General features: G+C 32.7%; 2 protein-coding genes across 2 annotated transcripts in view; one reads left to right on the top strand and one right to left on the bottom strand.

The window, feature by feature from the left end:
- Positions 1-1,297, bottom strand: part of LOC149419484 (uncharacterized) — a 29,524-nt gene extending 28,227 nt beyond the window's left edge. Inside the window, exons 1-2 of the mRNA XM_089638334.1 lie at positions 1,143-1,297; positions 885-1,057 (exon numbers count right to left, since the gene is read on the bottom strand). Of these exons, the coding sequence (XP_089494460.1) occupies positions 885-1,057; positions 1,143-1,200 (231 nt within the window). The 5' untranslated portion in view covers positions 1,201-1,297. The remainder of the gene's footprint in view (positions 1-884; positions 1,058-1,142) is intronic.
- Positions 1,298-1,759: 462 nt separating this feature from the next.
- On the top strand, positions 1,760-10,178 carry LOC149419483 (uncharacterized). Its single transcript, XM_089638333.1, has 2 exons — positions 1,760-2,290; positions 5,592-10,178. Exons 1-2 carry the CDS (start codon positions 1,955-1,957, stop codon positions 5,868-5,870), a joined length of 615 nt encoding a protein of 204 aa, XP_089494459.1. The 5' UTR covers positions 1,760-1,954; the 3' UTR covers positions 5,871-10,178.
- Positions 10,179-14,446: the final 4,268 nt, after the last annotated feature.

Raw genomic sequence — 14,446 nt, 5'->3', positions numbered from 1 at the left:
GCGGCTACGCTAGGTTTGTGTAACATGGTTTGTGATTCAAAAGAAAGTGTCCCCTTAATACCGCCTGCTCGCGTCAAGGCAAGAAAAACATCCCAGTTTTCAATTAGTTTAGCGGCTACGCTAGGTTTGTGTAACATGGTTTGTGATTCAAAAGAAAGTGTCCCCTTAATACCGCCTGCTCGCGTCAAGGCAAGAAAAACATCCCAGTTTTCAATTAGTTTAGCGGCTACGCTAGGTTTGTGTAACATGGTTTGTGATTCAAAAGAAAATGTCCCTTTTATACCTATACTTCACTTCGGGTATGCTCGGATATGTTGGCCACGCCCCCTGTCGATTAGTCGCTGTGCATATAGCGACTCCCATCAAGTTCCCGGCAAAAAGTACGATGTAAAATGGCCGCGAAGTGGGATATTTTGATAAATATGTCATATTTATTTTGAGTGTAAAAATTAAACGAAGTGAAATTTGTTCTAAGTGAAAGCTTTGCACCTGAGAACAATACCACGGGCACAGTTTGAGATCATCAGGAATTAGTAATTATGCCGGGAAAGTGTTAAATTTTACTGGGCACTCGTAGTCAGCATATACCCAAATTTAAAGATGGGGTTTGGTTGATATTCTTTTGATTCAACTAAATTTAAAGTGTGTGTATGATATTTCCACTTTAAAAATCAAAACAGTATTTGACAAATTTACATAATTATTAAACTAGCACATGTTTGCCTTGAATCTTGAAGGAAGGATCAATGAAACGAAACATAATATTGCTAATCAACTGTTAGGTTTTTACTATAAAACCAACTAAAGGTAAGAATTCATTTTGGTCCATTGCCAGAATGCATCTACGCCATAACCATAATAATGGAGAAAATAATGAACCATACCGTTGCGCTGTGTGGTGGTAATGCATCGTCCTCCCATACGAATCGCAATTCCCCGCTTGGATTACGACCATATTCGTCCAAAATCTCCGCTGTAAAGGTTATGTTTGCCCCCAGAACCACGGGTCCATTATTCGCTATCCTCACATAGTAATCGCTACTACCGTAACACAACACTGAAAAACAAAAGGCATTCCTTAGACAGATTGAATGTTTACATTTTTAATATTGAAAACATCGTAATTCCTCTGAAATACTGACCAAGTTGCGATGAAATCAGCAAAACTAAAATAAAATTTAAATTATAACAGTTTGACATCTTTATTAAAACATAACAATGGATTTTAGCCACTAAAATTCACTTGCAAAATGACGCAAAAAGAAATCTCTCTGTATGTCAAACTAAACTTCTCCGTTTTTCTTATCACAATCCACAGAAGCAGTCAACTCAATAAACGTCATGAATCATCACTGTACAACGTGCGAAAAGTGAATTTTTGTTAGTACACAAAAATAGTTTTAAGGCACATTATCATAACGACTATTTTTCCATAAGAATAATACAATAAATTATTAAGTTTTTTATAAATAAGGTACACACAGAAATCATCAAATTCTACACAATATTGCAGAAATTTTTATTACTGATAAAAAATATTTTCCGTTGTTTTCATTTTTAATTAAATTAAATAAACAATTTCTTCAAATATTATTTTCCCAATTTAAATAATACTTCATGTCCAAGGTCGTCCATCTGTGTTCCAGTTGTCCCATGAAGGGGTCCTTTAACGTTAATATTTTCAATGTCGGTCATTCGATACTCGGTGCATTTCAATATCGATTTTATTTCATGTCACCAATAAATGCATTGCATTTGCATTCTCAAAACAGTTTCCGATTCATCCCGAAAGTGTCCGTGTTTGTCTTGAATGTCATGCTTCGGCAGACATTTAGAAAATCTAAATTCGTCGGTGTTGTTTCCTTAAAAATAATGGTAACTAGAAATTAGGGTTAAAGTTGCGTCCGCAAGCTTTTAAATAATATTAGGCTTGACGTTTGGAGAATGCTTTAAAATGGCTACCGTATTCGATAGTCCTTTCATTCGTCAACGCTTGCATCGTCTTCGGCAAAGAGAAATTGACTTTGACGAAGACCAGAGGTTCGGAAGATGCGACTGTACGAGCTATTCATACTTTGTGCTGTCCATGGTGCTATTTTCAGTGGGGACAGTGATAACAGTGCTAGCCCTCGGTGATGCTGATGGCTATATTTTTAACAATTTAGGCCACATGTGGCTGGTGGGGCCGATATTCATCTGTTCTGGCATGATGGTTGCAGTCAAGAGTATGCTCTACCTGCGGCGGAAAAGCGTCATACGAATGCTGCTACACCAGCGAGCTATTTTTATAGTAAGTTGTCAACCTATCATAATATATAAAATCGTGTTGTTTACAAAAACACCTTTCTTCCACGATACGTGCAACTTTCTATTTTCTGAGCAAACTTAAAATAGCATGGGAATTATTGAGTGAAACATATTATATGCAAAATTGTGTATTGTTTACATCACATAGACACTTTACACTCATTTTTATATTTAAATGGCCTTCAGTTTGATTCCTTTTTTATTGCAATGAAGATGTTTTCCTTGTTTCCACAAAACGTAGGTCATACATTATATACTGGCTTAATTACACCGATGTTAATATCTATCTATGTATAATTCAGCCAGATTTCATACATAATTGTATTTTGCAAGCTTGTCTGTGCTTATAAGTAATGTTTATAATAATCTTTACACAACAATGTTTACCCAGAAGTGATAAAAAATTTCAACAACATTGACAATGTTTTTACAGAGCATGTAAATATTATCTATGAGAGAACTGTACTTACCATCATATTGGGTCCCATGCATCCTCAAAATAGAGTAGATGAAACAAATTTAAAATTCAAAACATTGTTTTTGTTTTGGTTAACGAATCAATTTTATGATTTCATACTATTATTATTATTTACAGTAAACTTTTAGAATTGCTGGCTACGATCAGTATAAATATTTATTTATTTTGAATTTGCTGGGATATTACATGTTTATTATTATTTTTTCACACAAAGAACATCTAAATAATCATAACTTCACAAAAACAAAATACACCATCATGCAAGATGGAAAAATAGCAGATTGGGAATATATAGCATAATAAATAAATGAAACAAGTCGAAGCAGAGCTAAGCAGTTTGTTGATTTAGATTTGTCGATCTTCTTTCCTGTATACATTCTACTAAGACCTGTTTATATAGTTAAAATTGTCAACAGCATCCTTATAATCACTACCCAAATTCTGTATACGGCGAACGGGAGTATACAATTGTGAAGCCCTGTTGGAGTTGTCACAATAAAACGGTAGATATTGCCTCGATGTTTTTTTGCAAGATATATGGAAAGAACTCAAATATAATACTGCTGCGGTAACTAAAAACACAGTGCCTTCCTCGGAACTCTCAAGCAAGAAACTGTGTTTTTATTTTCCACGGCAGAATAGTTCAGGGCTGTAATTTATTTACTTATTACTCTCATCTTCTTTGTTATGTTCAGATTATTTTAATAAATTACTGTGTTTTTATTTTCCACGGCAGAATAGTTCAGGGCTGTAATTTATTTACTTATTACTGTCATCTTCTTTGTTACGTTCAGATTATTTTAATAAATTACTGTATTTTTATTTTCCACGGCAGAATAGTTCAGGGCTGTAATTTATTTACTTATTACTGTCATCTTCTTTGTTACGTTCAGATTATTTTAATAAATTACTGTGTTTTTATTTTCCACGGCAGAATAGTTCAGGGCTGTAATTTATTTACTTATTACTTTCAGATGATTTTAATAAATTTAGCTGAAATAGTAGATAATCGTGAATGACATATACCCATTCTAAAGTTAAAAAATCTTAAAAATTTATTTTGAATTCTTTCTATCGTGAGAGAATGAATAGCATAATTTGGTGCCCGTACGATTGAGTTGTACTCAATCTGACTCCTAACCAATGACATGTTTAATTTTTTTATTGTGTTTATTTCTTGCTAGAGCAATCCCGGAGTTCATTTTAGGACAGGAGGAACTTACAATTCATATGTAGGAGGTAGTAGGTACAATTTTACAACGGTATTTTGATATCAAATATGAGTTTCACATTCAATACAGCATAAAAATTAAAAATTAAAATAATGACACGTTAAGTAGAACAAACAACAATAGAAAACAAGTACAGAAAGAAAAAAGAAAAAAAAAACATGGATAAGATACAACAAGAAATGACAACACAGTTACATATTTTCATTTTTAAATGTAGTTTTTTTTTATGGTTTGATAATTTTTTTAATTGTCTACATATTCTTGATACAAAACTCAACATTTACAAAGCTTTATTTGATGTAATTTCAATATGATTATAACATTTAGTATGCCAAACGAGAAAAAAAATGATAAAATAAAATGATTGACATGTTACGTGTGTCCTAAAAGATTACCTTATTTCGCTTTCGCTTTAATCACCTTGGCAGAATATCGGTAGTACGTGTTTTTAAAAATTTTTGCTGCAACAGTCAGCATTTTTTACAGTTTAGATCTATTATCAATACTATACCGAGATTAAATTTCACTCAACGTTTTTAATCATTCCTTCGTGACTCAATGTTGAGTCAGTGATGAAGATAAAATTATCAAAACCCTACTTTTTTATTATGCAGTTTTCCTTGACCAAAATAACGAACATTTTAATAATCTCTAATCCTAATTTTTTCCTCAAATATATACTGTGTAATTACTTTCAACATTGAATTAAAACACTTAATTCTGATTTAACAAGAGAGATACGTTCCAGAGATTGTAAAAAATGCAGTGCATAATATATCGGAAAATGGGAGTAGATGGGGAAAGTTATACTGTATGAAAATCACTCCAGGATGTCAAATAAAACATTATTATTTATTCCTACACTATTATTGAGTAATCTTTGCCACGGGGAAAATTTAGGATTCTAATAAAATCGATATTACCACTACGGTTTGTTGACCATGTTATATCAAAATTGTTTTAAAAAGACCGAGGAAAAACTGAATTGACTGAATTATGTTATTAGACTTCTGTGGTTTGAGCATTGAGTTTCTTTTATGAGGTGTGTTCAGGATGCGCCTGCCCACCAGCTGCGTGGCGTGCCAGATCGAGAGAGGCTGATTTGGGGAGATCCTTTGACTTCTCCTACTGGTCTCTCGACCCATCGCCTTGCGCTGCAGTGGGAGGGATGTATTCATATATCCTTCACTCCTGGATACACTGATCCCTCGATTTCTACCCAACACTCAAACCCTTTACCTTCCTAGAACTTCCTCTCCTTCCTTTCCTTAAAAAATAGACCCTCCGCAAAGCATCCCAAAAGATGACAGGCTCAAAATAATTTCACTCAGGGCCTCCTGTGTGGGGGTAATGTAAAAAAAACCATTTCATACAGCATTGCAGCTTCCATCATCAAGGCAGATGTTAAACAGATTATACCATAATAATATTGGCCATAAAATTTTTAACTAATTTGTTACTACACCATTTCTACCTTTACAGCATTCAATCTACTTTCAAATCTTAAATAATTATACTTATCTTTTCTTCCGGCAGTAATCTAGTTCTTTTGATGGTAATGTAATTTTTTGTAGGATTTGGCTGCCGCCCAAGCTGAGCAGAACTTCACCAACAGTCAGGTGAATCGGACCGCATCCACAGCCACCCTCCCCCCCGCCTACGACGCTCTCATCATCGGGGGAGCCTCGGTCCAGCAGTCCTCCAGCAACACGGAGATCCCCCCGCCCACCTACGATGAAGCCATGTTCCTCATTGGAGATGAGAAGGTGCTCCGGGCCGTCTTGGAGAAGAAGATCTCGCAAGACAAAGACAGCCAAACCCTGTGCCAAATCGCAGACGACACTAAACCTTGAAATATTTAAAAAATACAAATAATTATTGTGATTTTTTGCATTACGATGTATATATTCATCCTGAAATTTGTGAGTGTACTGCCAAATTTTTGAAGATTTTTTATTTCGTTTCTCTAGTGCAAACATCAAACAATTAAGTGATTTATTTTTATTAAGGATTCAAAAAAGTTTTTTTTATCAAGGAGGCTGGTAGCAACGCTAGCCAAGTTCTATTTATAATGATTTTTCACATCAAAATGTATACTAAGCATGAAATTAAGCAATAATTTGTTTTTCACATTCATTTTCTTACAATATTGTACCTTAACAGTTTCACTTTAATCAAGCTTTTACAGTTAAAAGCTAAAATGGAGACGACAAAAGCATCGAGGGTTCAATCTTCCGTAGCTATGTCCTCTTATCATTGCATAATCAATTTTTTTAGCTTGATGGAAGTAGTAAGAGTTCAAATATTGTCGAGTTATTCGTTACCCGGGAATTTTGTTTCTCTCTTTTTCTTTTTAAATAACTGTAACCGAAAATTGTTTAATGCAAAACCGGTAAGCCAAAATATTAACATCAAGTTAGTGATAAAAAAACTAAATTATTGCTTTAATTCATGCATTATGTCAAATCACATGAAAATATAATTTAAGATTAAACATTTTACTGTAATTCCCCATGTCATGTGCTTTATCGGAATCATGTTCAATCGGCTTTAAATAATCTGAGCGGCAAACCAAAAAATGCTTTTTTTTTTTTTTAAATGCTATTTGTTTCGAGATCGATGGGCCTAACTTAGACTGAAAAAAAACTTTTTGAGTTCTGCTTTTTGAAACAACCGTGACACCGTGTATAAATCTATAGTTACTTCCGTAAGCAAATGTGGTTTTCACATTATTATTTTATATATCAATAAATTGCATTTATTGAAAATCATCAGCTTACATCTGTTGCAATATGCAGTCAGATGGCTATCTTGTTTACATCCATGATTTATTGCAAATGTGTTCAATTAAATAAACAAACATGCCTCATTATTGTTCTCGCTTGTATTCAATAGAAAAATAATAAGTCATTGATTGTTTATTTCATTCTACTGATATTTTCTCTTTGTCTGCCAAGTTGAACAAAGTATGATGTTCACACCTTGATTGATGACGGTTTTTTACTATAAATAATACATTTTTGTTGACAATCAAGGTTTCGACGTTAATAATCTAATTGTTTGTCCTAATTTTAATCAATGTTGCAATCAGTCTATTTCAATTGCTCGATGTTCAACTACCACTTTGTAAACTATATGATCCTGATATGTAGCTGTTATCTACAAAGATCTATTGCAGAAGCTAATATCCTATTATTATATTATATTTAATGATGTTAAACAATGAATGTTAATATAAAAAGTGCCTTGTCGAACACAAAAATATCTACACATTGTTGCATGTTGTCAAAAGTATAAATTTTGCTGTTTTTTTTCTTTTGAAACATTTACGACATGCGGTAGTTAAGCATTTACATTTGCGAAAGCTCAATAATAATTATTATTATATGTACGTCACATAAACAGAAGATTGTGCGAATTATAATAGGAAAGAGACGCATAAAATCAATAATCTTATGCTTCTCTGTTCGGCACTAGTGATTCTAACTGCCTATTGTGACCTAACAATGTCATAAAATAATTATAATGCATTATGCCTGTAGAATATTTTATACTTTGACGTCATTGTTAATACTGTATTTTCATTGATAATAATCTCTGCCATATTAGGACACAAAAGATTTTACGACTGTTAGTCATTGCCACGGTTTAAAAAAAAATCACTTTTTTTCCTTCGTATTTTACAGTGAATTGATATATTATATGTTTATCAGGTAAAACATTTGTCTTGCTATCAAGCCGTGCCCTAGAAGATAGGGAACAGAAAATAAGAATTCCACAGTAGTGCCGATATCATTTTTGGTATCAATCACCACCATACGTTTCTCTCTCTGTAATTAACATTTTACAAAACATATTTTTTAATCAAAAGTTTTCCAAAGCCTATTTAAGTGTTTATTTTAAAGTATTTACTTATTAAAGTATTATTATTTTGTGGAATTATAAACATTACAAGAGTGCAAATTCTGTCAATAAATACTTCACTGAAAAGAAATCATTTTAAAATAAACTTAAAATGCATGCTGCTTACTTACTACTTATTGCTTGTATTAAATTTATTCATTTATGGTTACTTACACTATTATAATCAGGTGAACAGAATATGTACAGGGTGTCCGAGGGTAAAGTGTGCTAACTTCGGGAAGTGATTCTACATGATTTTAAAAGTAAAAAAAATAAATAACCTTTTGAAATTCCAATGTTGTAAGGAAGTTATTAGGTTAAAAAGTTGAATTGATGTATGTGAAAATAAATATTCTTCTATGGAAAGATATTTTTGTATTTGAAAATAAACATTGGAATTTCGACAAGTTATCTTTTTTACTTCTACCATAATTTAGATTCACATCCTGAAGTTAGTGCACTTTACCCTTAGACATTCTGTATAATAACTAAGCTTATTTGCATTTTGTTGCACTCTAATGCAAATACATTGAAAACGCAATAGTCAATCTCTGTCTTTATTTTTTATGTCTTGGGATTTATTTGTATCAGTCATTTATTAATATCTAGCTACATTTTAAATGTTTTTGAAAAATGTTAATTTACAATCGGACATTGCTTCTTAAATGCCCTTACCATTCTTAATTCCAATCAAATCATTTTAGGCATTTGAGCCAAGCATTGCGAATAAATGCATTATCCATTCTAAAATTTGATCAAATATTTTTTGGATATATTCGTGTTAGGCATTGCTTGTTGAATGAATGCCTACCCCATTCTATAGTCATCAAATTATAGAAATTCAGAGTTCGGCATTGCTTGTTAAATCATTGATAATTTTTTTTTAGACCTTGCAAGTTAAATTCTTATCAAGTAGTTCTCCGGCATTGCCTGTAAATTAGTTGTCCCAATCTAAATTCTGATTAAATTTCGTCACTGTTATATTTATCGCTTGTATGCAATTTATTTTAATTTTCCTTGAATTTTTCTTCCAATGAACTTAATTAAAATGACTGCTATTTATTGCTGTTAGTGACACACCACTGAAATTAAAATCACACACTTAAATGAAATATACTTGCTGTTAATGTTTATAAATTGTTTTTTATGAACAAACAATTATTATTGATTTTGTATTCTATCGTTTGTTCTTGTTAGAGACCTGGAATTTTTTGCTTTTCTTTTAGTATTGATTAAATGGCGTTACTCTCCTTAAATATATACATAACACTAAAAACACAAAATATTAAACTTAACGATAAAATTAAAATTCGTCCTCTAGACATTTTTCTATTTTATGGCTATTCAAGCTTTTCTATATTTACCAAGAATTCCAAATTACATTACGATTCGTATTTTAGAATTCTTGGTATGTTGTATTTATATGGTTATCAAGTAAATCCACACATATGCAAATTTCTTATATTTTTCTCTTTTACAATATTTCTGGTTAATCAATTATGAAAATAAATAAATAAAATTGTTCAATAAATAATGAAATTCTGCACTATAAATCGCTATGGCAATGACAAAATTGCAGGTCTCTAATTTATTGTTGTATGCTGAACAATGCATTAATAAACAATTGTTGCTTGACTTTTCCAGGGCTGAAAATTACTTTTTCTTATCAAAGATAATCAAAATAGCGACTAATAATAAAACTAATAAGTAATAATAAAACAAGTTTAAGACTTTTTAATGATACATAAAAGATTGCACATACATGTGTGTGATTACAGTTTTATCTGATTAGATTTTATTGTACTTATAGATATTGCAACCAGAGTTGATCCGAAGACAGTGCTCACAAAGATGCATTGTTTGCATACAGCATGTTTCAATCTTGTAATATGAAAAAAAAACTATTGAAATTGAAAAATTTTCATTTTTACTATAATAAAAAGAACACTCTGTAAAAATTTACGAACATATACTGTTGACGCAACTATATGGATCTCCCTTTAATATATGTTCCCTCATTCCCCCATCCAACCAGTTGTCCATTACCTGCCCCTGTCTGACTGTTGGAATACATACCTAATTATTACATTATTGATTACAACAATTGTACCGGTCAGTCTATTATGGAAACTTGTGTACAGTAGAACCCCGTTGATTCGAAATTTTCGTTAAAAAAAATATCCATTGAAAAATAAATTTCATACAAAATTGTTTTTTAATTCATAATTCGAAATTTATTTTTGTCCGCGCACGAAAATTTGTTTTGGTTTTGTTTGGAATTCGAAAAATTCGAATTTTGCGAAAATAAATCATAAAATTTCTTAAATCTGAATCTAAAAGACAGCCGTGGCGGTAAAACGCTGAAAAATGTATTTTTACGTGGTTATACATTGTCCTAATAAGTATTATTATTTTGTAAATCTGAATTGATTTACACTGGAATGTCCCAATTTATTTCGAAGGGCCGAGAAAATACATTTTACGCGGAAATATGTTGTAGTTTTACGAATTAGCACCAAATATATGAATTTAAAGGGTCGGCCCCGAAATTTCGATTTCCACGGAAATATACCGCTTTTTTACGAATTTATTTCGAATATTTGAATTTTCAAGTGGCCCACCGCGACGTAAATCATCTGCGAAATCTCGATTTACGTATTTTTATATAATATATCGTATTTTTGCGAATTTATTTCGAATATGTGAATTACAAAGGGCCCGCCGTGACGGTAATCGGCTGCAAAATCTCGATTTATTTTTATGAATTTATTTTGAATATCTGAATTTAAAGGGCCGGCCGCGACGGTAATCAGCCGCGAAAATAAAGGAATAATTCGTATTAATACTAATTTACTCCTAAGATACTATCCGGACTTGAAAGGGCGGCCGAGAAACTCGATTTTCGGCGTTTTTTTTTTTTTTTTTTTTCATAAAATTTCGAATCGCATGGGAATTTGTTAATTCGAAATTTGATTTTTGATGTCCCATGGATTTCGAATTAATGAGGTTCTGCTGTAGTGATCAGCCCAGTGATCGCTCAGTGCCATAATATTGATTCTAAACAAAAATGTGCATTTTAAAAAATTGGGTAAGTCAGATTCCTTCCTAATATCCTGTGTTCACGATGCCATTCCCGTAGTTGTCACTTTTTATTACAGACAAAGGGCTGTTTCTCAGTGACGTTTCGCAAGGACATCACCGTAGAAAGTTTATACATATGCACCAATGCACACAATCCTACTTTTGTATTGCTGGGTCAACTCTATAATTGCTAGATCTATAAATAGTGCATGATGGTGAATACATTTGTTATTATTGTGATATTGCAAAAAAATGCCTTTGAAAACTTGGTGATTATGGTTTAAACAATTTGAAGTATTAAATTGAAGTATTGGACTAGTATCTTCTGAATCTCCTCACAATGGCCTACTTGGAATTATATTATTATACTCTTCTAGACTTTTACTCTGTAATGCTACTTCAGTGTAAATCAAAACGTCTTTATCCATATTTAGGTATTTTAATTATTAGTTTTTAAGTCTTAATTACTATATTATATTTTAAATTTTTATTACGAAGCATTCATGGTGATTTGAATGACTGAAACATTCAGTTCCTTACAGTAGAAAATAAAAGAATATTTACCGTCTGCTGGGAAACTGCTCCGTTATGCATGTAGAACCATATCTGAAGATGTTACAGCTTATTTTAATCTCTTAACCTTTTGCTCGTTATCATATCAACAGTTGACACAATCATATATATATTTCGACCGGTCGGTGGCCGAGTTGACATCGCGTTTGGGTCCCACCCAGGCGTAGTGTGTTCAATTCCTCGGCTGGCTAAGTCCTCCATCACAACACAAGCAACATTTTCAGCTTACTGTGGTGGTAGTAGGAGATTTTCAAATATTGTCAGGTTATTCGTAACCCGGGAATGTTTGTCTTTATTTTAAAAAATTTGCCATATTAACAGTTGACACAATCATAACTGTTGATACGATCATATATATGGAGCCGTATCAACAGTTGATACGATCATATATATGCAGCCGTATCAACAGTTGATACAATCATATATATGCAGCTGTATCGACAGTTGATACGATCATATATATGCAGTTGTATCGACAGTTGATACGATCATATATATGCAGCTGTATCGACAGTTGATGCGATCATATTTATGCTGCCGTAATTTTGCTTGGGGGGTATTGAAAAAACCTGAGCTAGTTAACGCCGCCAAAAGATTATAACGGTTTTAATAATATCTCGATTTTTGTGATGATACTTTCTATGTAATGTGATAGAAAACTAAATAGTGAATATTTTTTGGTTTCTCCAGAAATGGTTCTACTTGTATTGATCATATTGCTTACAATATCTGCGTAGAGGTTTACTCTTTAGGAGAATTGATGTACAGTAAAATTTTATTTCTTATGTATGTAAACTTTCTAAATATTTTAATATTATTCCTTGCAGTTGAAAAGATGCTCTGAATTCTCTTGTAAATGTAAAAAAGAGTGGTCTATGTGTACAATATTGTCAAAGAATAAACAATACTGTTTAAGAAGTACGAAAAAAGCAATTGGGAGCTTAAAAACATTGAGATTCCTTGCATATATTCCTTATAGATTGTTTGTTTTGGTATTTGTATATAAAATCAACTATTTCAAAAAACAATATTACATCAGTGAAATTCATGGTTAATTTTATAAAAGTTATTTTTCATACTTCCAATTGGCACAAGGCATATGACGAATGAACTAGACGAGTGAAAATGAATATCAAGTGATAGTTGATTGTCACTTAATCGATGCGAAATTTTAATTGCACGCCGGCTAATTCTATTTTTATAGGTACAAATAACTTTTTTTTTTTTTGCGAAATTATGATTTGTAAATGTACCGTCTTTCCAGATAAATATTGTATATCCACTTGAGCGATTGGTGTCATATATATATTTTTTAAATTTAATTAATACCATTCCTAATATTAATATGGAAACACGAAACTGATTACTGCGGTTTAAAGCCAATGAATCCACCTAGATTTCACCATCTATCACATGTTTTAGGTTCTATAAATTTGGCACATTATGGCAAGCGATTAGTCAAAATGTTTTTCTAATTTGGGAAGCATTTATGGTTACCGCAGCCTCGGGAACCATTTATTGGATAACCAACACCCCTGCCATAGGTTACCAAAGTGATTTGCTACGTTTAGTTTAGTTTCATGGGATGAGGTTTGCTAGATCTTGGCGGCAGATGCGTAATGTCAACCATCCTTCCCAGAACTTTCTCTCCTTCATTTCCCTAAAACGATATTCCACACAACATCCCCAAAGATGTTGTAAGCCCTGAGTTAATTTTTATTGCTGGTGGCCTCCTGTGCGGAGCTGATGTAAAAGATAAAATAATATGCAAATATCGCTCGAGTGGATATATGATCTACCATAAGTATTTTCCCCAGAATAGTTTTGTTAATCTGCAAATGGATACATTTAAATGTATCCGCATAAGCTTGCATTAAAGAGTTTAATGGAAAGGCCCGAATATATCATAGTCCCAATGGATTTGACACACTTTTTGCTCTTTTGACTGCAAAACTTTATTTGCTAGTTGGGACTTGTACGCTAGCCGTGTGCTGTCTGGACGAAGCTATTTAGTTGGTTCCTGGGTAGTATGCTTATTTGTTTGAAGATATTGTCTCTACTCTTGACAGGGATTGTTACATTGCTGGTATTAGCTTATATGCATATTTTTTTTACTACTTAAAACAGAAGTTCATATATGAAACAACTTGTGATATGCCGGATTTGTCAGATATATCCTGTACTTATGATGAAGATCATTACATAAACATATTCGTGACAGAACTGAATAAAATAATGATACGAAATATATTTACCCTTTTTACTTATTTATTGTGTACTCCTTTCACCCTGAACCTTGTACTCCTGCTCTACAAAATGAACATAAAAAAAAACTACCTAACTTTCAATGAAGAGTTTTGGGACCTATGCTGAAAAATGGAAGGCAATGAATTCAATAACCTAATAATTGTGAGATTCTGTAAATCCTGAAAATTGCGATGGAGTACGCCCAATAATTGAGTTTGGGAGCCACCTCTATTGGAGTCTTGAATACTTGATTCCGTGCAAAGGAGGACGGTATGTCTTATTGACAATCCAATGCTAACAGACGGATTGCTGTCTCTAATATGCAGACGCAATGTGGGCATGCTGACTATAAGTATTTTAATGAAGCCTGCTCTAAGGAGCTAGCAGCATTGATCACCGGTGCATGTGCATGATACACAAGCAGAACACCCGTTCACAGTTGACGTTGGCTGGATGAGAATGGGCCGCTTCTTCAACTCGTTTTTGTGTAAGACGTATGTAGAATGAGCTATCGGCATCTGTTTTTCTTCCGTAAAATTATCACGGCCTCTTCAGGACCCGCATTAAAAAATCTCTTCCTACAGCCTCTACCTTACCCCGCTTCACAACGCTGCCAAATCGGGTG

This window comes from Hesperophylax consimilis, chromosome 12 (genome assembly GCF_061612785.1).
Source record: "Hesperophylax consimilis isolate HC1 chromosome 12, BYU_Hcon_1.0, whole genome shotgun sequence".
NCBI lineage: Eukaryota > Metazoa > Arthropoda > Insecta > Trichoptera > Limnephilidae > Hesperophylax > Hesperophylax consimilis.
The sequence above is the reverse complement of the archived record's forward strand: the minus strand, read 5'-3'. Positions and strand labels throughout refer to the sequence as shown.

What these genes read in the sequence shown, in the direction of transcription:
- LOC149419483 (XM_089638333.1), top strand. Translation starts at nt 1,955, where the DNA reads ATGGCTACCGTATTCGATAGTCCTTTCATTCGTCAACGCTTGCATCGT. An exon ending in ACCAGCGAGCTATTTTTATA is followed by an intron (nt 2,291 to 5,591) that starts GTAAGTTGTCAA and finishes AATTTTTTGTAG; the next exon opens with GATTTGGCTGCCGCCCAAGC.